At 43.9% G+C, this 25029-nt stretch overlaps 1 protein-coding gene across 2 annotated transcripts in view; it reads left to right on the top strand.

Moving 5' to 3' along the window:
* Positions 1-25029, top strand: part of CDH13 (cadherin 13) — a 985836-nt gene that overhangs the window by 902676 nt on the left and 58131 nt on the right. For both annotated transcript variants that reach the window (XM_011356635.2, XM_023528555.1), the window contains exons 10-11: positions 5391-5573; positions 10776-11029. In XM_011356635.2, coding sequence (XP_011354937.1) covers positions 5391-5573; positions 10776-11029 — 437 coding nt within the window. The remainder of the gene's footprint in view (positions 1-5390; positions 5574-10775; positions 11030-25029) is intronic.

Raw genomic sequence — 25029 nt, 5'->3', positions numbered from 1 at the left:
ATTGATTTCTTCACGTGGATTTCCAATTGACCCAGCACTCTTTATTGAAATGACCATTAGCTGGAAACTAAATCGTGTTCAAACACAAAAGCATCTTTAATTGGCCATAGGTGCAGCCTTGGAAGTATGACAATGGAAAAATGATAGAAAACAAATTGTCTGGCTACGTCATAGGTGAATAAAACATATAAATAAAGGGGATGACTGGGAGTGAATGTGTTGGTCTACAACGCTCTAAGTCCCTGAGGGCAGAGAGTAGTGTCCCTCTCATTTACTGCCATATTCCCTGTGCCTGGTAGACACCCAGAATGTAATAGATACTTAATGAAAATTTATTAAAATGAGTTCTTGCATCTTTCTATCCTGGGATGAGTCCTAATCATAGATAGTAAGAAACCATATATCTAATACAACTATCCCTTCTAACCGTGAGTGCTATAGGTTAACATCACATGCCTTGGCAATGAAGGGCCCACTGTGAGAGGAAAGAGAAGAGCGAGTAAGTATGTGAGTATTAGGTAAGCATACCAGCCGAAAAGAAAAGAGCTTCTTTCATACTAATCCAGAGAAACAGGATACTGTATAAATAACTGCATTATAATGTAGACTAATGAGAACAGAAAGAATCACAGGGGTTTGAATCATATTCTCCAATTGATTTCTAAGAATTTCATATGACACAATGAAATTCATCTTCATCATTTCTAACAAACATATATTTCTTACCCTATGCCAGACATTGTGCCATGGTCCTTAAATGTATTATTTTATTTTTATCAATCACAGTTTTTACCCACAGCAAAAGATAAGATTTTTCCAAAAATCTGTATCCTTTATGTAAATATAGTCTGTAAAATTGTTTGCGATTTAAATTTTTAATGATCTATCCCTCACTCTTTTATCCTCACAAATAGAAATTTATGTTTATAAAATTTTCTGGGAACTTATTTTTTAATATTCCAAAGCCCGGGTCCAGATGACTACATCCCAGATTTTCAAGTTCAATATCAGTTCTCTATGAAACCTCGAGATTGACAGCTCATGAACCTAGACTTCATTCACCAAGCATTCGAGCTTGCTTATAGTCAGTACCTTAAAGTCATCCATGTCACTTCTTCCCCTCCTGCAGCTTTCTAGCCTGCTAATCATTATTTTCATCTTCTAGGTTAATTTTAACCTAAAGACCAATTCTTTGCTCTGTGAGGAAGAGCATTCGTTCTTTGTGGAGGAAGAGCGTTCATTCTTAGTGTATAATAAAATGCAAGTCCCCTGGCGATAGATGACCTTTGTGACAAGTCCAGGAGGCTCTTCATAAATGTCCCTCATGAAACTCGCCCCCACCTTGTCAAAGAAGAACGAAATAACTCAGTTCTGAATTTAGAGGACAGAGCTAATGTGTCTCAATAGGTCCCAAGTCAGTCGCCCACACTGATTATGTAAAAATGCATCTTGCATCTGGCATTTGATTTGCCACACAGTTTAACAGAAAACTTTATCCATTTTTTCCAATTAAAAGGAGTAACGTTACAATCAATATTTTCTCCTTCTCTGGTGTGGTAAATTAATGTCTATCTATTGTTTTTAAATCACAAAGTGAGCATTGCTATAGAAATATAAAATGGTACTATTTCATTTTAATCTATTTAATTTTCCATTCTTGAATTACATAATGGGGTTAAAACATTGAATAGAATTAATAGAATGAGTATTTAATTAAGCAATAATGAGTTTCTAAATGGATGCTCAAGGAAACTGGCTTTATAGTTTATGCAAGAATCAGATAATGGTCTTAATGAAGACTATAATAATTGTGTTGAATATTTTCTATGTTTAAAGTTTTTTTCCAAAGTCTCACAGAAGTAGATTTAAACATAATCTGGTGCCTTAATTAGACTCCCCTTTGCTTCCGAAGTAAATTCCAAATGGCTTTCTGTGGCCCACAAAGCCCTGAATAATCTGACTCTATCCTCCTGTGAAGTCTAAGAGAAACAGTTCTCCCCTGCCTGCTCTGCACGCCAACCATAACCACCTTCCCTCTGTTCCACAAATCACCGTGCTCCCTCCGCCACTGGACTTTACACCTGCTGTTCCAGATGCCGGGAATGCTCTCTCACTTTCACCTCACTGACTCCTCTTCTTCTTTCAGTTTTCAGGGAGTTCTTTCCTAATGATCCTCCCCAGACTGGATCAAGTACCCACCCCTTCTCACCACCCCACAAACTGCAGGCTCTTCAGGAGCTGTGTTATTTCTTTCCTAGCAGTTAACACAGTCTTATGATTGTGTGCGTGTGTGTGTCTGTGTACAGTGTCTGTGTACACACACACACACACACACACACACACACACACACACACACACACTTAATCCTATATCATTCCTGGCACACAGAAGCCACTCACCAAGTATTTGTTGGCTGGCTGGCTGGAAGATAGATGGATGGATGGATGGATAGATAATGGGTAGATGACGGATGATAGATGGATGATGGATGGTAAGTAAATGTGGCTGTGGACATACTGCTACATGGACATGTTAGGACCACAATGTACACTTTGAGAATACCATGTTCTCATTTTATTTGGATTCATTTGCTCACACACTAAACAGGTATTCAGTGGCAGCCCCTTTAGAAGGTGCTGCAGACATGAAAAACAGTGTCTTAGGAGAAGATGCATAGACTTGTCTCACTTAGACGTAGCCTAAATATTAATTTTATAGATTCATCCATTTATTCACTCATCTATCCATCCATCAGATTTTCATGTGTATTGCACAGTGCTATGTACTGGGGATCAGAACCCAATCATCCATCGGGTGCCATAGGCGCAGTATCTAGGGTCCTAAAATCAATTTAAAAATAATTTTTAGGGCCAAAGAAAATTTTAATTTTTCCTCATATCAAGATAAAAGGGAATTTTTTAGAGCCCGTGAAAACATTATTGTAGGAGGGGCCAATGAAGGTAAATGTGCATAAGGTCCACAAAAGTCACAATGCAGCCCTACCGGAGATGTCTCAGAGAACAAGGGAGAGCAGTCCACTCCTACCCTTCTGGAACATTCAGGGACGTGGTAGGATCAGGCAGTAGCCGATAAGCCTGTTTCTCTTAGTCTCACTTCTGTATAGCTTTATCCCTTCACATTTCCTCTCAGCCCTCATCTTTGATGCCAGGTCCTACTTCCTATATATAAGACCATTCATTCATTCAACAAATATCTACTGAGTCCCTTCTATGCACCTTGCATCACATGAGGGACAGATGTGCATGGAGCCTCCAGCTTTCTCCAGTCATGATCAGTTCTTATGGTGTCTTCATCTTAGCAACGTGACACTCATCTTTTTTGGCAAAGCAACATCTCACCTAGGTATTGGATGTAACAGCATCTCTACCTGATGGTTTCCAGCATCCTCTAGTCTTAGCGCTCCCCATGCCTGAGTAATTGTCCACCTGGCCTTCTAAGGTACAGGTGTCAGAAGAGCCACAACGATAGGTGAGGTCAGCTATGATCAGTAGTGACAGAGAACTAGTCCTCTGGCTCTGGACCACAGCAGGGGGTGAAGGACTGGCATAGGCGATGGAGGTCTCGAGCAGGCTTAAGAAATAGAACTTGTTAAAAGCAGAGATTACTAGAATCCAGGGCGCTTGGATCTGACCTTTGGTTCACTGAACAACTTTGGACAAATCTCTTCCTCCCTTCCCTGTGCCCATATCTTCATCTGCAATCTGAAAGGATTAGATAACACATGTGCCACCAGGTCCCGCCCCTGGACACATGGCAGACAATAGTAGTTGATTACATCTTTCCTCGCTTCTGAGCCCAGATGCACTGCAGGCCCCTCAACACTGAGCTCAGGTAGCTGTGTCAATACACAAGGCTGGTTCTTTCATTAACTCCTTGCCATCCTTGAACTTAGACTCAATCATGATTCTCACCCCAAACTGCTTATTAGAATTATGTGGCAGGTTAAGAAAATATTGGATCCCAGGCCTTACCCCAGACCAACTGAATTGAAATAGGACTTTGTTCCTTTTTTTTTTCTCTAACAGTTAAAAAAAAAAAGTCCCCAAAGAGATTCTAATATACAGACAGGGTTGAGAACCAGTCTAGGTTTCCAGCTTGAGAATTCTGTGACTTGTGAGAAGAAGGGAAATGTATGAGATGGGATTTACTGAAACAAGAATCAGAGGAAACAGGCCAAAATAATTGTCTCCTGGAGCTATATCTATGTGACAGCATCCTACACGTCTCCCCTCACTCCAGCTACTTTCCATCTCAAGTGCATGGTCTCAGAATTTCCCAGCATCCCTTTTACGGAAGGGAAACAACTCACAGGTTTGCTGAGGTGTGATAGACAAATTAGTTCCCGTCCCCTCTCCACCCTCCAAGGCATCAAGATTAAGGCTTAAGATTAATGATTTGCAAGTCAATTAATCAGCCGCTGCTTTTGAAACCTCATTTCTCAAATTATTTCTCTTTGAACACAAGGGCTTTTTAGCCTCATCTTACTGTCTCTAAATTCACTTTCCTACTAATTGAAATTCTGAGATATTTCTTCTTCTTGTCAGCTTATTGGTATTATTTGTTTGTAAAATATTTGCAAATGGATTACTATTCACCTGTACTGTGTCAAGGATAAGCACCAAAACAATACTTTATGCTTCCAGCTCAAAAGAATGTGCTAATGATAGCTTGTAAAATTCTCTATCTATGAGAAAGTCGATTTTTCATTTATTGATTTATTTTCACCACACCTACTTACAACAAGTATTTGAGATGTATTACAGTAAAAACACAGGTACAACAAGGCTCCAAACAATTGATTGATATGTTTTCTTGGAAAATGGTTTTTAAAGTCATACTAGTTATGGGCAAAGGGTAGGAAGGATGAAATTGGCTTTCTTTATTAGAGGATATGGTACAATTGAGCAGAGACTCTGGCTTCAAACACAGGGTTCCAATTCCAGTCCCTTCACGGATGAGCCATGGTGCTCTGGTTATCTGGTTCTCTGTTGTTTGAGTTCAGCGAGGTTGCAGGAACATGTGCAAGCAAAAATGTATAAAGGCTCAAACTCAATAAAAGTTTGTTTCTCACGTATCAGCCGTTCAAGCGGTGTTCCCAGTCACCAGGTTGCTCTCCTCCATGTGGTGACTCAGGGACCCAAGCTCCTTCCCTTTTCTACCCTCGCCTGGGGTCTCGTGGCTGTCTGCATTCAGGCAGACGGGGGAAGGGCGCAAAGAAGAGGCACTGCTGTTCTCCAATTATTATTTATTATTAAATGAAATAATATGGGTAATGTACTCAATACCAAGCATGCGGTTAAGAATCCCATAAATGGTCTTTGCCATGTGTTTTCAAAATAATGACAGGAGCCATCTGCTTTGTTTGCAGTTTCAAGCCACAGTCGAGGAAGGAGCTGTGGGAGTTATTGTCAACTTGACAGTTGAAGACAAGGACGACCCTACCACAGGCGCGTGGAGGGCTGCCTACACCATCATCAATGGAAACCCAGGGCAGAGCTTCGAAATCCACACCAACCCTCAAACCAATGAGGGGATGCTTTCTGTCGTCAAGGTAAGGATGCTTCCGACTGCTCCTCCCCTGCGCATGAGCACTGAGAGCCTATGATGAGGCTCATGGCCTCGTTGCATGGGGGGTTGGGGGGTTAGTTCGGCCTTGTTTTTTCCTCCTGGACCTAAACAAGAAAAAGTTCACAGCTTTATCCCTATAGCATAAGACCAACCTGTTTGACAGGTTCCAGAAAACTCAAACTTATGTGTAACTTTAAAAAGCCAAACTTAATTTTTAAATGAGATTCTCTATATGTTCGATAATGAATTATTATTTATCAAAGATATGTAAAAATGGGATAGCTGAAGGTTTTTTTTAAGATCTATGCTCAAAATGGGTATTATTGCATTTCTCCTTAATCTCTCTTAGCAGAGTCTCAGTTATTCTCTTAAAAACAGGAGATAATTACATCCATTGGCTAATTCTTGGTGTGAAACCTCCTGTGAGCATTGCTGCCCAGCACGCCGACCCTCTCTGGCGGCAGGTGGAATGAGGAGGAAATGTGATAATGAATGTCGAGCCCTAGGCCCCTGCAAGGGCTCTAGAAACGCTAGGCGGGAGGGAGGTGGCAAGGAACGTGTGATGCCGGTGGTCTCAGTGTCCTAGAAGGAGCAATTTTCACACACTTCCGCTCTCGCTGAGAAGTTCTGGGGAGAAGTTCTGCAAGACCAGGACATTTACTGGAACAGTTTCCTTCCTGGCGGGTGAAGCCATTTGCCTCAGAAGCAAGGCATAATCATATTTATAGTAATTGTAGCTATGAACAAAGCAGGAACACACACTCCCTGTGTGCCCTTGGCCAAGATATTTAGCTGTTTTCTGTGCCTCATTTTCCTCATCATTGAAATGAGGGTGGTAATTGGAGCTGTTGTGAAGAATTCATGAGTTGATATGTCAAAAGTTGAAAACAGTGGCAGGCACTTCAAGCCTGTGCGAGTTACCCGAGGCTGCTGAAACAAATGATCACAAACTTCGTGGCTTTTAACACAAATTTATTCTCTTACAGTTCTAGGGGCCTGAAGTCCAAAATCGGTTTCACAGGGCTCAAGCTGCAGGGGTAGTTCCTCCTGGAGGCTCTAGGAGAGAATCGATTTCCTCATCTTTTCAAGCTCCTGGAGCTGCCCGCATTCCTTGTTCACAACCCCTTCTTTATCTTCAAAGCCAGTGTACAGCATCTTCATACCTCTCTCTGACTCTGAGCCTCCGCCTCCATCGTCACACCTAATTCTTCCTTTAACTTTCCCGCATCCTTCTTTTAAGAACGTCTGTGATGACCTGGGGCCACCTGGATAACCCAGGATCATCTCCCCATCTCAAGGCCCTTAGCTTATCCACATCTGCAAAGTCCCTCTTGTCACATACGGTAATATATTTGACGGGTCCAGAAATTAGAATGTGGACATGTTGGAGGGTCATTATTCAGCCTAGTATAGGGCCATGTAAACAACTATACCAACAAAGTTCTATACTGCCCCTCGGGGCAGGAGCCATCGAGAATGGAGGTTGTGGAGATGCTTCCAGCTTGCTCCAAAGCAAAAGGGCTCCAGGTTCCTCCCAAACCCTGCCCTGTTCAGTGCCTCCTCCAAAGTGAACCTAGGCGTTTTCCTGAGTTATTAGGGAAGAAGAACTCTTCCCAGTTCTTCTTCCCTAATAACTCAGTCAATGGCAGAGTTGTTAGGAGATCCTGACACTGCCCTCGCGCACACGCGGCTGCAGTTTGGAAGCTGTAAAAGTTATGAAATAACACAGCCACTGGACGTCCTCTGCGGCTAGCCCTATATCTATCTATAAAAGCCATCAAATGCCGTATTCCAGACCTGCACCGGAAGACAACGCCTGGACAAATATACCTCCTCATCCTGAATCCTGGAGGAGCAAAATTCCCCCAGCGTGTGTTTGTGTCTGCTACAACTTGAGGGAAATAAAATACAAGTAAAACTAGACTGGAGAAGGACTGTTATCCCCTCCCCACATTCCCACTTTGGCCCACGATGCTGGAAGTCTGAAATGTTAGCATATAAAAGAATCACCTGGAATGCTAGCTAAAACACAGCTTCCCAGGCCCGCCCCACACCTGCTGGGTCAGAACGTGAGAGAGAGGTGCCACAAGTGATGCCGGTGTTCACAGACCACGGCCTGGTGAATGAGCACTGCCGTGGGAAGAGGAGTTTCCACCTGCAAACTCCTTAGGAGGAAATGACCACGGAGTCCGGGGCTCTGCCTGGGCTTCGACTTTTCTAGTGAGTGACTGTGCTTCAGAACTGAAACGAAGACTCCCCTCATTTTGGCTGCCTGCCACAGGCATCCCTACAAAGGGCTTGGAGCTCTCCCTGCTTCTCAGCGCGCCTGGGTCAGAGCCCCAGGATGGCCTTCTAGAGTAGGGATTCCTAACCCCTGGGCCATAGACTGGTACCAGTTTATGGCCTGTTAGGAACCAGGGCCCACAGCAGGAGGTGGAGCAAAGCTTCATCTGTATTTGCAGCTGCTCCCCAGTGCTAGTATCACTGCCTCAGCTCCACCTCAGATTCTTATAGGAGCACTGGTCCCCGGTGCCATAAAGGTTGGGGACCACTGTCTAGACGCAGGCCTGGCTATGCTCCCCATGCTCTCCACTTTGCCAACAACTCAAAGCATTAATTAGAAATGATTTCAGCTGTAAGTAACAGAATGCCAGGCTGATAGTAGCTTAAATAATAAAGAAGATTTAATGAGCTCTATAATTAAATGAAGGTAGGCCCGTTTAGGATTGGTTGGCAATTAAAGGTGTCAGAGAACCAAGGGGGGGCACCACAGATGTTTCTGGCTTTTTCCTCATGGACATAAAATAGCTGCCAAAGCCCCAGGCATCACATCTTCTCAGTGCCGTGGTCCAAGGCAGGAAGCAAGGAAGCAGCCAAGCAAGTGAGAGAGAGTGTTCTCATGTACCCCCTCTCCTCTCATCAGGGAAGAAAATATCTTTTTCATGGGTCCCCCAGACAATTTCCTATAACATGTCATTAGCCAGATGACACATACACACCCTTAGCTGCAAGGAAGGCTGGAAAGTCCAAATATGGCCTTCGGGACTCTGAGGGAGAATGGGGGTGGCCATGGCCATGGGGCAGCCAGTCATGAGAAGTTCTGCCCTAACCAGTTAGCAGGCAACATACTGAAAAACTAGCAGAAGTCCCCGGATCGTGTGGTTTCCGGGGGAGTCCTGCCTCCCTCAAGGACTGGACCCTAATGGTTCTGGCCAATGAGTACCTGTTTCCTCTTTAAAATCTTCTGGACAGAAACACCTTGAGTTGCTTCGTAAACCTATTCCAAAATGCCAAAGAGATATTCTTTTGGCTGAATATAATCCACGCTTCATCTTAAGTCTATTTTCTTTTTTGTCCTCAGAGAAGAAGGAAGCTTTGAGAAAGCAGGCATTCTTGAATCCCCAGACCTATCATAGACTTAAAAATTACTGTTGGATCACTTCCAAATCCTCTTTCTTTCAGACAAGAAACCCCAGCTCCTTTGCCTTCCCACGTGGGCCAGCTTTTCCAGCCTTGAAACCCTTCAGGACAGTGGCCCACACTGTCTCTTGACACTTGATGAAATATTAATTGAATCGAATCTCTGTAACTTTATTGGAGGTATTTTCAATTTTCTCCCATCCCCGACACAGGGACCCTACACCAGACAAATCACATTAATAAGGTCATATCCCTGAGACTACCGATGGCTTCTTAATCCAGCGTGAGCCAGGGCGGGCTTCGGAAGAGCCTGGGAGCAGAAACCCACGTTTCACCAGCTCCAGGTGGACAGGCCCAGGGCCTCCTACAACTGGAACTATCACCCCAGGCATTGTGCAAATGGAAGTAAGCGCTAGAACGGTTCGCTCCCCAGAAAAGACCGGTCTCGCGCCGTGCGGCTCGCTCTCGTGCTCTGTTCCCCTCTCTCGTGGTGGCATCGTTCACTTCTCGATTGCTCTGAAGCCTGTCTTCTGCTCAGGGAATGCCAGCCTGGGAACGTACCTGAACAGCAAGGCGGGAGGGCGGCGGCTCTGCCAGCTCTTCATTCCCACGTTCTTCTTCCTCACCGTCTTACCGGCTTGTTATCACATCGGGCTCTAGACCGATTTCTGTGTGAAACATTCGACATAATTCATCTCCCCTAATCTTTACCGCAGTCCTTTGTACTGGGACTTTATCGATGGGAAAGCTGAGACTCCAGAAGGTGCAGTGACGTTCCCGTGGTCTCATATGTCCTATAGTTACTAGGATTTGACTCTGACCCCTCTTGTATTTAGGAGTGAAAATGGCACTTTCACCCACCAAGTGTATTGCTTTCTGCATGGATAAAGCAGCCCAAGGCAGGGCAGAGGGCTGGGTCCCAGTCAGCATCACATGTAGAAACACTACCTGGTACGACAGGCAGTTTATTGTCTCACTGGGGCTGCTCGCTGGCCTTGAGGGCAGAACGATCCACCATTGTGTTGGACTGTCCTGGACATGGACATGTGTCTGGTGTCACTGCCCTGGCTCAGTATATGGCCAGAGAGCCCCCAAGTCATGGCAACAACTGAAAATGTACCCCATACCTTTTCAAGTGCCCTCAGGTGGGAAAGGGCCCAGCATCTCAACCACATTTGCCTCAGCCTCTTAAAGCCTTTTCCCTACATGACATTCTACTGGAAAATGCATATCTGTGCCAGGAGATTCCCTACTCTAAGTGCTGTGAGCCTCCGGCCCCTAGACCTCATGGCGAGTGAGTGGGAAACACTAAGAGTGGAACCTTCATTTGCTTTTCCCCTTCCATCTCCCATGGTTACAGAGGCAGGGTTGCCATGAAGCTCAGGCTTCAGCGTCTCTCATCCACATGAGCCCCATGAGTGTCATGAGCTGTGGAGTTGCAGGTTATGGGAGGGAAGGCTTTTTAATGTCAGCATTGCCAGGGAGCCATCTAAAGAGATCTTAGAAGGGAGGCCTCAGATCTCTGAGTCTCATGTAATGTGTTGTTATTTCTTTCTCAATCTAAAAAAATTAACAGCTTTCACACCTAATTTTGTATCTGTGTGTTTCACATTCTTTTTTTTTTTTTGAAAAAGACTCCAAATTGCATAAAACTTAGCTCACAAAACCTGGATCCATTCAACCCTAAAGGTCCACTGCTGCTCGTGGAATGTCAGAGGGACTTTGTGGCAGACACACATGCTGAGCTCCTCTCTCTGCTTTCCAGCCTCTAGACTATGAGATTTCTGCCTTTCACACCCTGCTGATCAAAGTGGAAAACGAGGACCCGCTGGTACCCGATGTCTCCTACGGCCCCAGCTCCACGGCGACCATCCACATCACTGTCCTGGATGTCAACGAGGGTCCAGTTTTCTACCCCGACCCCATGATGGTGACCAGGCAGGAGAACATCTCCGTGGGCAGTGTGCTGTTGACAGTGAATGCCACAGACCCCGATTCCCTGCAGCATCAAACCATCAGGTGGGTCTGAGGCTCCGTAGCCAGAGGCGGGAGGCAGACACAAATTGCTTTTCTTTTCCGGTTGCAAGGGCTGGGTGTCAGGAGCCAAACTACCATTAAATTAAACTTGTTAATGATCTGGGCGAGTGGGAGGTACATGTCATAATGAAGAGTTGGCGGCTGATGGCACCAGGGGACCAGGCTTGCTAAGTTGGAACAGACTCTTGCACCTGATTCCAGGTAGCAGACCAGTCTTGGAGAAGAGTGAGTTCAGGGCTGTGTTCCCAGATGACCAGAGGGGTCTGCCAGCGCCAAGCACAGTCCCCAAAGGGAGAGAGAAAGAAGCCACAGCATATGACTCCCCATACCTCAGATACTTGACCCACTTTATTGTTACCACAACTTTATGAGAAACGTGTTGGCTGCTCCACGTACAGACAAGGGTCATATGAATTCAGAGAGGTTTGGTAACTTACCCAAGGCTGCCCAGCCTAGTGGCAGAGGAATCAGGATGGAAACAAGACAGTCTGCAAAGTCCAGGCATGCTCTCTGCCGAGTGCTGTGGACTCTGAACAGTCGGAAAGGGAAGGAACAGACATTGCCTGGTATTTAGAAATGGACTATCGGGAATGGGGTTTTGACTGATGAACGGCAAGCCCCCCGAAAAAATCTCCAAAAATTTTCATCTCCCTTTCTTAAACACTGTCCAGGGCTTAGAAAGAAGGTATTTTCGTAATGAGATTTAATTAAATGATCATTATCCACGGTGCATCCAATGCTAGCAAAGACAAGATGCCCTCTTGGGTACGCTGCTTCACAATAAACAATTGGCATGCAGGTCCAAATGCGCGTTTATCTCCGCAAAGAAAGTTATTAATCTTTCTCTTCCAAAATCTAATCTTCTCATCTGAGGTACAGATAATCAAGTATTAGACACACTTTTAATAAACATGTGTCTTATTTTCCTGATTTGAAACACCTGAAAATGTGCCACGGTTTCCACATCAGCCCCCTTACAGTGGAGCAAGCTGGCAGACAAGCAGCTTAAATTATTTTTCAATCCCAAAAGGGGATTTATTTTTACAACAAAACTTTCTGAAATGCCAGATGAACTAGATAAAGGTGCGAAATAATACCAGGTCCTATAATAATGTGAATCTGAAATAGCCAATCTTTGTTTTTTCATTTCCCACTTTTTTTTTTTTTTCCTTTTTCTGCTTGGTATCTGGCAAAGGAAACATGCAATTTAAACATCAAAAAGAAAGCTTTCCTTAAGTACTTAGATGGAAAAACCTTTAGCTTAGCAAACTGTATAGCAGTTGCACAAATTTGTGGTATCTTTAGGAGAGCTTAACTGTCATTTTGGACTTCTACAATAGGAGGTAAAAGGGGGGGAAATGAATTTAAATGCGGTCGATATTGCTAAACCTGAGACTCTGCCATTGCTGATAACTTGGGATGTTGCCAGGCATGAAAGGGTTAACGTGATGGGGATGGGGAGGGGCAGGTGCGAGCTCTGGGAGTGGAGGTGTCACAGGGTGGGACAGGCTGCGGAGAGGTGGGTCTGTCTGGGCTGTTCGTTGAAGACCAGTTTTGACCGCCTCCGGCAAAAGGGAGAACTTGTTGGGAGATTCTGCTGTTTATAGACTTGAAGAATATGTTTAGAACCTGGCCTGAGGCTGCACAGGAAGTAGGGCACGGTTGAGTCTCGAGGTAATGGGAACTGACAGGCTGGCACAGCGTGATCTCACGGGAGAATGGACCACCCCTAGCCATTTTCCATCCTGGGTCACTCGGCCCATGGTTCACATGCCCAGAGATGAGTCTGCTTTACCTGAGCTGGAGTCACGAGTCCCCTGACCCAATGCACCCTGACAGGCAACAGAGGTGATGTTCCCAGTAGCGGCGGCCCACCACAGCTGGCGGCCGATTGAGAAGGGGGAAGGAAATCCTGTCTGCCAGGGGAGTATGGCTCTTGGAGTACGGAGACAGGCCACAGAAAGCGGTCCCAGCAAAGCGAGTCAGGGGACAGGATTCCAACCCAGAGAGGGAGCGGGCGACTGGCAAGAGCCAAGACATTGAGGGACATCAAGGCCAGGATCTGAGCCACAGAGAACAAAGACCCAATTACTGGAACTGGGGTACAAGGGTTCCCCATTTTATCACGGGTAGAATGTGAGTGGCACCGACTGTGTGAGAAAAGCAGGTCAGGGAAACAATTTGTAAATTACATGCGGTGAGACTGCGTCAAAAGCAGGAATGTAGAAAGCCCTGAGGAGCTTCGTGTTTCTACAGTTGGTCATCACAGGTGTGACCCTCAGCCACAAGTTGCCAGGACCCATCTCGGAGTGACTTAGGCCCAGGGAACATGTGTTGGCCCACATAACTGAAAAGTCCATGGGAACGAGGGCATCCGGCGTGAGAATTCAGGTGCTCAGAATATATTTTCTCCACCTCTCAGCTCTGCTCTTCCCTGGGTCGGCTTCCCCCTCAGCCGTATGTGTATGGCTGTGGAGAGATGAGACAAACAACAACACAGGTCCTGAGTTCCACCAGAAAAGCTCTTTCCCAATCAGGCGTACAGCCCCAGGGCCAGCTCTGGGTCTCACTGAGCCCCCTGGGATACACACTCACCACTGAACCAAACAGAATAGCAAGAGGTTGAAATGTGCCCATGAGCTAGTCCTGGTACATGAGCCCACCATCGCCCCAGCCTCTCGCCGTGACAACCTGGAGAGGCGGCTTCCCACAGCAATGCAGGAGGTTCTTCCCGGAAGACGGGAATGGATACTAAGCCATCAGAAACCGTGGAGAGCCACTGTGACCAAGTTCAGTTTTGTGAATGCCCTCAGAAAACATAGCTGAGTGTTTCTCTGCAGCTGATGTGCCTGAGTTCTTGCATTTACAAACTGGTGTGGCTGAGCAGTGCCTGGACAAATCCCTTTTCCAGCCTCAAAGCAAAGTAAATGTGTGTGTGTGTGTGTGTGTGTGTATGAATGTATGTGCGCACACGCGTGCGCGAGATAGAGAGAGACAGACAGACAGACAGACAGACAGACTGAGAAATTTCTGTCTTCTGGGATTCAGAGTTGCCTAGAAGTGACCCTTTCTCAGCTTGGTACAGAATGGACCTCCCCTCCCCTCCCTTCCCTTTCCCCTCCCCTTCATCTTTCCTCTCTTGGTGCTGGTTCAAAAGCAGGGATAACATCACTGACAGGTTGAGCTATTGTTACAGGAAATCTTCCGGGAGAAAAATCTCATTAATTATTTGCAGCCTTTGATCCTGTACACTGAGAAGCATTGTCCCTGAGGGGCTGTGTGTACAGAAGAGGGTGAGTAAGGCTGCAGGGAGGGTCCAGACTGGGACACAGTTTTCTAATAATGCGAGCCTGGCTCCCCAGAACTCTCAGAAAGACATGATGGCCTTGTGAGTGGTGTTGTTATTGTTGCTGTATTAACGATTCTTCGGGGAGCGGGCATTGAAAGAGGAAACAACTTTGCACTGAGAACTCTTATGGTTAGCTCAAGGTGAGGTCTGAGTTTAATCGACAAAGGCGCACACAAAAAGATGCTGTCCCAGCCATCTGCCCCGAAGAGGCCCAGTTCCCAGCAACAGCACTGCGCTGGGTTCTGTGGTCGTGCAGGTTAATGTGGGTGTCAGGTCTGTGCGTGTGAGTCCACGAGTCTTCTCTGTGTGTCTCTCTCTCTGTGCCAGTTTCTCTGGGTATGTCCTTTGCTCTCTCCATTTCTTTTACCTCACCTTCTCTGTATCTCTGTCCCCCTCTGCCCTTTCTCCCTTCCCCCTCTGTCTCTATTTGCATCTTCCCCTCCCTCTGTGTCCATCTTTTTTCTCTATCTCTGTCTTATTCTCTCTTCCTCTCTCCCTTTCTCTCCTTCTTTCCTCCCAGTCCTCTCCTCCTTCTCTTCCTCCTCTCTCTCCTCCCTCTCCCTCCTTCCTCCTTTTTCTTTCTGTCTCTCGCTCTCTCTCTCCCCCTCACCGTCTCTATTTCTTTCTCGATCTCATTTCAAGATTTCCTGTGACTCAGCTCCAATAACCCCATTTCAGTCTCAAATGACTAACCACTCAAGGCTTTTTAGCACAGTGGGAGATGCTCCCCCTGACCAGGATCCCGACAGTCTGATTTGGGTCTGAAACAGAAAACCTCTTCCCCACCTCCAACCACCACAAAATTTAGGAACTTCTAACTAATTCCTGGTCTCGCCTGAGTCCTGTCTTCTTTGATGAAAAGCATGACTCAGGCGCAATTCCACTGCTGGCCCTGTTATGCACTCTTTTATCTCACCAGGGAACATTAAAATCAGCAAAAGGTGCCTTGATCTCTGAGAAGCCTGTACCTCCAAAGACAGGAGGTGTCCAGGCATCAGAGTGAATATTCTCACTAAAAAGCCTGGGTTATTAAAACGTGTTACAAAGCCCATCATCGCACTGTGCTCTTAGCCAAATCAAAACAGACAACAGTGATCTAGTGACAGATGAAATTCTCCTTTTTAATAATTTGTATCTTCTTATCCTTATTATAAAGTTAACATAGTTCATAGAGGAAACTTTTGAAAGGCAGTTAAGAATAAAAAAAGATAAAAAATCTTTAATCATTCTACACAAGGAAATCTTTTAACAACTTGAGTGTATCTCCTTCAATCACATGTCTGAGTACTTTTCTTATTTATTACCAAAATTGGCTCCCATCATCCACCCTATTTGGAACCTGCTATTTTTAATTTCTAGTGTATGATGAACAGCTTTCCAAGAAATAGCCATTATTTTTAATCACTGAATAGCATTCTGTCATTCTATTACATGGATATATGCATTAATTTATTCATTCTCTTTTTGTTGGATATTTGTTTCCAATTGTTAGCAGTTATTTAAGAAAAATGTCAGTGGGCATGCTTGTAGCTAAATTGTTAAATTCATCATGAAATTTCTGAAGAATTTTCAGAAAATACTTTGAGCAAAAGTATTGATATCGTTAATACTTTTTGCCATATAAAGAATTTTTTGTGTTTTAATAAAATTTATATTTTCCTTTATGATTTGGATTAATGTCATGCTTAGTAAGTCCTTCTCTGCTGTGAAGTCATGTAAATATTGGCATGTCCCAAAGCAGAGCTGGTTCCCACACCCTGTCCTCTCAACATATGACATAAGACTTGCTTTCGCCTTCAGAGTAGAGCCTGTCCTCCACATACACAAGACAGGAATCAGGCACTCCTCAATGACATTTAGTGTCTCTAATGAGGAACAGACTCGTGCGACTGAACTCGTTGGCTAATTATTGTCAGGAAGAGCAGCTCAGTGATAATTATGTTAAAATGGAAATGACTACATTTGCTCAACATTCTCCAACAGTAAAATGAATGACAGGGACTAAGCATTGCATCTTTGATTTGGTTACTTTGGGGCTGCACCCAGCAGCTCAATAATTTTGAATGGCCTGAGAGGACTTACTTCATTCCCTGAACAATCAGGGGATTTTCGTTGAGGCAACCAAGTAGCAATTTCTATTCCGAACATTTTTCAGACAGAACTCATCTTGTCCAAGGTCCGTAGTAAACAGCTCTGCAGCAGAGACTTCTGCCTACATATCGAACATATAAGATATGTGTTGAGGAAAAATATTGTCCCTACCCTTGTAAAATTACCTATCACTGTTCAATATTTTTCGGGAAAGGCTCATTCATCTAGGGAGCCTGCAAGTATGTGTCAAGCAGCGCTGTATCTGTGAGGATTAAGTTTGACTAAATATGAGGAAAATTCAAAATGATAGTGGCTCTAAGAGGTAGGAGTTTATGTTTTTGAAACAAAATAAGCCTGGAGTAGGCACGGCAGTCCACGGCTTGTATAGAGGTTCCACCAGCCTGTCAGGGGCCCAGGTTCCTTCCTGCTCACCATTCTGTCACCCCTACCCTAGAGCCCTCTTGCTCATGGTCTGTTATGGTGCTAGTGCTCCAACCTAATATCTGCATTCCAGACAGTAGGGTGGGAAAAGTGGGGGAAAAAACAGGTGACTCCTTTCTTTCAAGGAGACTTCCTAGAAATCAACCACATTTCTATTTATCCCCTCTCTCTCTCTCTCTCTCTCTTTCTCTCTTTCTTTCTCTCTCTCTCTATCCCCCTCCCTCCCTCTCCCTATCCCTCTCTCTCACCAAAAAACAAAATCCTCACTTGTTGACACAGAGCTTCATTTATCACAATGCTCAGGTTGCCCAGAGTTTGACCTCAAAGCAAAAATCTTCCTTCCATCAAAGCTGCCATGAGCAGTGCAGGCCCCCCGTGCGACTCTACTTTCCACATTTCTATTTAGATCTCATTGGCCAAAATTAGTCACATGGCCACACCTAGCTGCAAAGGATACTGGGAAATATGATCATATAGCTGGCTAGCAAACAGATTTTAAAACTGGGATCCTTTACTAGGGAGAAAAGAAGAATGTATACTGTGAGGTTACTAGAAGCTTCTGCCATGGGCATCTTTGGGGACTGAACCTTTCTATGTAACAAAAAACTATATAAATTTAAAAGATGAAAACATGCCATGATATTAGATTTTTACACAATCTAAATAATAACTGTGTTGCTAAAGACAACTGCTTGAAAAAGGCACAAGGATTATAGTTGTCCATTCATTCATTTACTGAATTTATTTAATGATATTTATTTAGAGCCCATTACAGTCCTGACACTGCTAGGTGCTGTGTATTCACTTGTGAAAGAAATGGTCTCTGCCTACAGCCTCCAAGAAGCTTTAGTCATAAGAGTAAGAGTGTTTCTTGTAAAGGATGATGCTCCCAGGAAAGAAGGAAGAAGGAGGGAGGGAGGGAGGAAGGAAGGAAGGAAGGAAGGAAGGAAAGGAGGAAAGAAAGAAATCAGGGGTCCCCAACCCCCAGGATGCAGAGTGGTACTGATCCGTGGCCTGTTAAGAACCAGGCCGCACAGCAGGAGGTGAGCGGCGGGAGGCCTAGCGAAGCTTCATCTGTATTCACAGCAGCTCCCCAGAGCTAACATCACCACCTCAGCTCCATCTCAGATCATTGGGCATTAGATTCTCATAGTGCCAAAAATGTCGGGGACCGTTGAAATAAATGATTTCCTTGGGAAGTAAGAACTGGTGTTCCTCAGCTTAGGAGAAAGAGCCAAGCAACAGAAATTACTTATTTCCAAGTGTCATATAGTCTCACTTGTCACCAGATTCCTGATTCCTCAGAAGCCCCGCCGTCCCCATGGCTTTGTTCAGGTCTCTGCCTCCTGGGTATAGAGTCCGCAGCAAACTAGGCAACACTGTCTAGAAATCCCGGGAGACATGTACTTCAAGGATAATGGTAATATTGCTGATACTATGACTAGAATGCCTAACATTTTATATAAAATTTTGCCAAAGCTCTGTCGCCAAAGTCATTTAATTCTCACAACCACCCTGCAAATGAGAAATCGTCAGTCTCACTTTTTTCTAGTGAGACAAGCATAACCTTTCTGAGCCTCAGTTTATGAGAGGAGAACATGTGAGCGAGGTGTGCGGGGCCACGATGAGAACTCCTGGTGCTTCGTTCGCCACCACTGTGCCCACGCCTGTATATCCTTCTGATGTTGGTTTAAGCACCCCCTCCGCAGGGGGTGTGCCCTGACCTTCAGACTGTGCCCCCAACGCTTTCTGAACATCTAGCGTAACCCTCTTAACACTCCACTGTTATTCCCGACTTAACTGTCCACCTTCCTTCTGAATCTCAGGCTCTGTGAGAGTAATAAGCGTGTCTATCGCCTTCCCTGATAAAGCGCAGGGGCTCGTCAGTATCATTTAATTAAGTAAGCACTTTAGGCCCAGCACCAAGACCTTCAAACTTTCCAGGGGCCGACAAAAATGTTAGGGACCTAAACACAAAATCTATTGTCTCTGAAATTTGAAAATAGCACAAATGCAATTAATGAATATCAACCGTCCATAGCACCATGACAGCTGTAGCAGGTTAAATTTACCATTTGCGAAAATGTCTTTACATTAGCGAATCATTTGTAGATCTCACCTGGCAAGAATGTCTGCATATGCACTAGAGAAGTCATAGGGAATTGTTAATGAAATATTCCTGGTAGCCAAATAATTTCAAAAGCAAAAGTATAAAAATCTTTCCAAAAAAGTGTACAGCAAAAAAATGTGTTTGCGATGTGCGTACATATCAGTATGTCTGATGTGACTTGGCCTGAGGCCACCGCAGAGAAAATTCTTAGAGACTAGAATATCTTAAAATGGCCCAAACCCGGTACTGTACTCGGCATATACAAATGATCAGTAATAGGTATAGTATAGATTAATGGCAGCTCGGTTGGGGGTCAACTGTACAACTGTGTGCAAACATGTCTGTGCATAAGCAGACATAGCTTATTGTTATTACTATTACTTTTCATCTTAAAACATTAACTAATGTCTATCAACCATAAAACATTTACATATGTCCATGTTTTAAACCTATTCCAAAAGAGAGGCCTGAGCAGGACAGACAGGCCTCTCACTGGACTTCTCAGGTCCGTGGAAGTTACATTAAAGATCCAAGTCCATCAGCCGGCTCTTCTTCCAAGGTCTTGACCCAAATTGAGCCTATTCTTTGAACACAGAATATCTGAATCAGATCCAAATGAGATCCTCATCTCTCTGAAAACTGCAGCCTATGTCCTGATTTCTCTGGGTCCTTTTTAAGTCATTTCCTTCTCCTCCTCCTTGGACGTGGAAGCTTTTTGTCTCTGTGGTAGAATTCATTCATGGACTCAAACTGGTACAGAATGCAATGTGCAGTGATGAAAATTTATTCCCAAAACACTTGTTAAAATGCCCAATTTTAGTTTTTGCTGGTCTTCCTGTGAGTCATCAAGCCCTTTTCTTTAACACCGTGTTTAATTTAATATTGGAGCCCATTCAAAGGAAATAAAAAAAAGGAGGGGAAATCGAGCAAGAATCATTGGCTGGCTATGGGACATTTTATTCTGTATCTTCAAAGCCTTCTTTAAGTAGATGACAAATCAGTTCACTTGAAAATTCTAATTTTGTCATCACTAGCATTCTCAGAAACACAGAGCTTCAAAATGTATAGCAGCTTACCATTTATTGGGAGAAAAAATGAGAATTTTAAACTCCTGTTTTGAAAAAAAATCTTCAAAACCAGATTTAAGAGTTTAATTCGAGGTGACCTCCACCTTTTAAATTTTAATCAGAAGCTAAAGGCCAAATAATAACACTTCTACCTTGGGAAATTAAGAGAAGAGTCTCTCCCTACTAAAATATATAATTAACATCTCCTCTTAATTAAATGTGGTTACTGACCTCAATAACAGGATTTGGGGTGAGATCATTTCTGGTTTTGGGTTTTTTTTTTAATGAGATATTTCTTTCTTGAGTCAACAAACACAGAGCTTGAAATATAAATGAATTATTTACAGTCGTGCCTTTGTAATTTTTAATTAAAGTGATGTTCTTCCATTGGAAGTTTATGGCGGCAATACATTTTATTGCCTACTCTGCTGTAGAATTTTTAATTATTTATGCAAATATATTAGCACAGCCGACTCTTATTTTTAGTGGTCAGATTTTCTGTTTTGAAGATGCCAGTGGGAAACAAGGCCTAATAAATTAAAGAACTGAATTTTTAAAGATTTAACATCTTCAGTGGCTAAAAATAGAATTCTAGCTTTTCTAATGATCCAGAGATGGAAAATTTTCATTATTAACCTCAATTAGAGCTGTTCGATTTGGTTAATGTAAAACAGCTGACCATTTGCATAAACAGTTGAAAGGTTATTTTACAATTCAACCACCTTTTTAACATTCTGTTACATATGTTGTTATACATTTGCCATAGGCCAGATTTTCATTATTGAAAGCATGGTTTCAAATTGGTTGTATTTGAATACAATTATGATGGTCATTCTTGTCTGCCTGAGAAATTAATTCTCAGAACCAATATAGAAAATATTGACAAATATTTATATTGTTTGTTGCCCAATGTTTTCTAAGCTGTTAAATCTGCTTAGCTGTTGTTTTTTTTTTTATTATTTTAATAAAGGCATTCAAAATAGACAAGGTTTACTACAGAAGCAACCAGTACAGCATTGATTCAGAAAGCCACACATTTCAGGGTTGCAACAGAAGTCAGTCAGATAGGGAAAATAGCTGATTTATTTTTTATCTCAGTTTGTCTGCCAATCACCAACACCAGGCAGCCAACACACTCACCTCTGGGTCTCATGAGGGGCTCATCACGGCTTCAGCACTAACATAGGTAACGAAACTGCAGTCAGTGAATCATGTAATTAATTCAAGAAATGCGTTTCATCAGCTGCTCCCAGTTTGCTTTTTAAATGAATCTCAAAGCCTCTATTTTCAAGTGATGAGACTGTAAACTAGAGTTCTCCTACATATGTTTAATTCAGGGATCTTCTTGTATATTCTAATGATGTTGTCAGGAATCTCACGATTAGATGAGACCTTAGAGAGCCGGCTTTAAACAGCCTTGGATCCCCGTGTGAGGGCTGCACATGTGAAACGGGGCCTCTGCATTTGGACCGACATTAGGATTGGGTAAGCCACCTCTTCAATCACTGAGTCATTTATTCTTTTCACAAATGTTTAATGAACACCTGTAATACATCAGGCCCCATTCTACAGCAGCAGCCGCAGAAACAGAGAAAAATATCTGTCATCGTGGAGATTACATTCCAGCGGAGGAGAAAGGAAACAAAAAAAAGGGGATTAATTTAATTAATTGTTGGCGGTTGTTCGTTGCAAGGAAAAAAAAAATAAAGCAGAAAAAGAAGTGAGGGCCCATAATTCTAAATGGGGGGGCTTGCTGATGACATGACATTTCAGTAAAAAACTAAAGGAAGCAAGGGGTGAGCCATGCAGATGTCTGTGGAAGTCATCCAAACAGGAGAGAAAACAAGTACAAAGGCTGTAAGGTAGGGTTTTCAGGGTTGTGAGAGGCAGGAGGGAGGTCAGTGTTCCTGGTACGGAGTGAGCTAGGGGAAGGAGTAAGGAGGGAGATGAGGCTGGAGGTGCATTGGGGTAAGACTTTTATTCTGAATAAGACAAGAAGTTAAACACTCTGATGTTTTTAGAAGAAAGTAGTTGGGAAGGGGTTGAGGGGAAGAGAGACAGCGGACCAGTGGAGAGTATGCTGCAGTAAGCCGGGTAAGAGGTGCTGTAGGTTTGGACTTGGGTGGGAGCAGCATAAGCAGTGAGAAGCAGGCAGATAGGTACTGGATATGTTTGGAAGGTAACAGCAATGGAGATTTGCTAACCAGTGTGTGTGTGTGTCTCTGTGTGTGTGTGTGTGTGTGTGTGTGTGTGAGAGAGAGAGAGAGAGAGAGAGAGAGAGAGAGAGAGAGAGAGAGTTGACCCCAAGGCTTTCTGTCCTAAACAACTGGAAGAACAGGTGGCCCAGTTATGAGATCAGCAGGATCACTAGAGAAGGGACATGGAGGAGGGGAAACACCAGGCGCTTAGTTCTGATCATGCTGAATTTGGGACAAAGATAAGGAGCAGGTAACCTGGATAGTAGGGAGAGTCTGGGCTAGACATAAAAGTCTGGGTGTCATCCACATTCAGTTGGAATTTAAATCCCTGAGCCTTTGAGATCTCCAAGGAGATGAGAGAAGATAGAAAAGAAATGAAGCCCAGGGGCGAAGCCCTGGGACACACTATCGTTTAGAGGAGCAGCCCTGCCTGGCGTGTCCTACTTGAGAGGCTGCTTCCTAGAAATAACTGAGTCAGCGCAGTTAAACATAGCAGGTACCCTTACGTGGACAGCCTGGCCCCAAAGCAACAGATCCAGAGTCTACACAGGCAATGCTTTCTTGGGCTTCAGGGTAAAGTGGACACTCTAAGCCAGGAGTTGATCTTCCCTAGGCGGTCCTGGTTCTGTCCATCTCCTTGTCTTCTGCCACCATGTTGTGCCTCCTCCTTCACCCCACGTCTCTAACACGGTCACAGTAAGTCAGCGTCTTTAGAGCCACCATGATGTCCTCACAGTCACATCAGAGTAGCTGGCATTTACTTCGTTCATAGACATCATTCTCTATGCCTTATATGTACAATCACCTCTAATTTTACAACAGCCCTTGAAGGAAGATGCTACAATTACCCCAATGTCACAGGAGAAGACAGTGAGGTTCAGGGAGATTCAAGAACTTGCCCAAGGTCGTGCAAATTCATATGCAGGAAATTTGATTGCAGGACAGACCTCGTCACCTGCAGGACAGACCTCTCTGCTCTTCCACCTCCCAAACCAAAGCCAGAGAAGCTCGGCCCTCAGTGTGCAATTACAAACGGCCCGATAGCTTTACTATATTTTGATTTTTCAGAATAAAATTGTATATTCTATTTCTGATTTCAGCTGATAGTCCTAAAATCCATGACAGCTTTCACCGCGGAATACTAAACCAAAAATCTCTGCTGCCTAGATGACTGTGGGGACCACGGGGAGGTGGTTTGGACAGAGCGGCCGGGACTAGAGGTTGCAGAAAGCCCTCGGGCGTGCACGCATCCAGGCGAGCCCTTCCCTGCGGCACGGAAGCTCTTGGGATGGGTTTTCCTGCTGGACACCCATCTGCTGCACGGTTGACTGTGCTAAACATTTTCATGGGCTGCCTCTGTCACAGGGTGTTTTCCATTTAATTCTTTCATGCTCCCTTCCTTGTGCCTCATATTCGCATGGTTGCCTTAGAGAGAATGATGTTCCATCATAGGACCACTTCCTAATGCTGCCAAACTTATTGTAGGATATTAGAAATCTCAGACTTGAAAGATGTGTTTTCTCAGTTGATGCAAAGGAAACAGATCTTGACTTTTCATTCCATCAGAGACTCAGTTTTGTCTCCAGCATCTGCCCTGGAGGGTGATACTGGAAAAGGACAGGCCCTGGTCTGATGTGGCCTTGCAAAGAGAAGTAGCAGAACCCAGTGGCTCTAACTGCCAGTCTAGTGCCAGACTTCCTGAGCGCTAATCCCCACTCATTCATTTTCCAGATGTGCAACCTTGGGCAGACATTTAATTTCTCTGTGCCCCCGTTTCTTTACTTGTTAAAGAGGGAAATAATACCTAGGTTATAGAGTCACTGTGAAGGGTAGGTTGAGTAAGTCAGGTAAAATGCTGGGACCACAGTGTGTGGCACAGGGTAAATGCTTAATCAACTGATGAACGTTCTTAGCAAAGAGTATAACATGTAGCCATTCTCTAAAGGTGTTTCTGTTTTCCTATACTCTGTAGTTTTCATGCATTATAAAGTTAATATAAAGGAAGCCTGGAAACACTCAATAGGGATGTTAGTGGAAGTTAGTCACAGCCCCCAAAAATGATGATGGGTGTCCACCTTTGCTCCTGGAGGACCCTGCTGGTGGTCGACGAGCTAGCCCAAGGCATCTCGCTGCTAAAATCTCGTAAGGGCAATCTCTTTCCCTTTCCTGAAAATCGAAGGGAGCAGATAGAAGTTTCTAAATATTAAGTTTTGTCATCTGTTGTGTGCTTACCTGTAAGCAAGTACTCAGCCATGACAGAGCAAATGGATTTATGGTAAACCATTATTATAGATAAGATTCAAACAACTGATATTTGAAGGTTTGTAACTTGGCTTTTTGGTGGACAGGTATGCTAGATTTTGCAGTTCTTCTGGAGCATACATATAACACAGTCATATTTTCTGCTAGTAAAACTGTTCCTGGTTTGGGCATCAGGATTAAATTTATCAATATTTTAAGATGCTCTGTAAAGCATATGATGTTTAAACACCGTGACTTGCAGAGACTGTTACCCAAACAAGTTTAGGATCTGGTTGAATGTTTAAAGTGTTTAAAGTGAGACGAAGGAAAGGAGCATTAGAGAACTTTACAATTAATAACATCTAATTATTTCTAGTATAAAATCTGTCTTGGTCCATGGCTGCAAGCAACAGAAACCATCATCAGCTATATTAAGTGAAATAAAACAAGAATTTACTAGATTGATATTGGGAATCACAGAATGG

This window comes from Pteropus vampyrus, unplaced genomic scaffold, assembly GCF_000151845.1.
Source record: "Pteropus vampyrus isolate Shadow unplaced genomic scaffold, Pvam_2.0 Scaffold29, whole genome shotgun sequence".
Lineage (NCBI taxonomy): Eukaryota > Metazoa > Chordata > Mammalia > Chiroptera > Pteropodidae > Pteropus > Pteropus vampyrus.
This window is presented reverse-complemented; position numbering and strand designations above follow the sequence as displayed.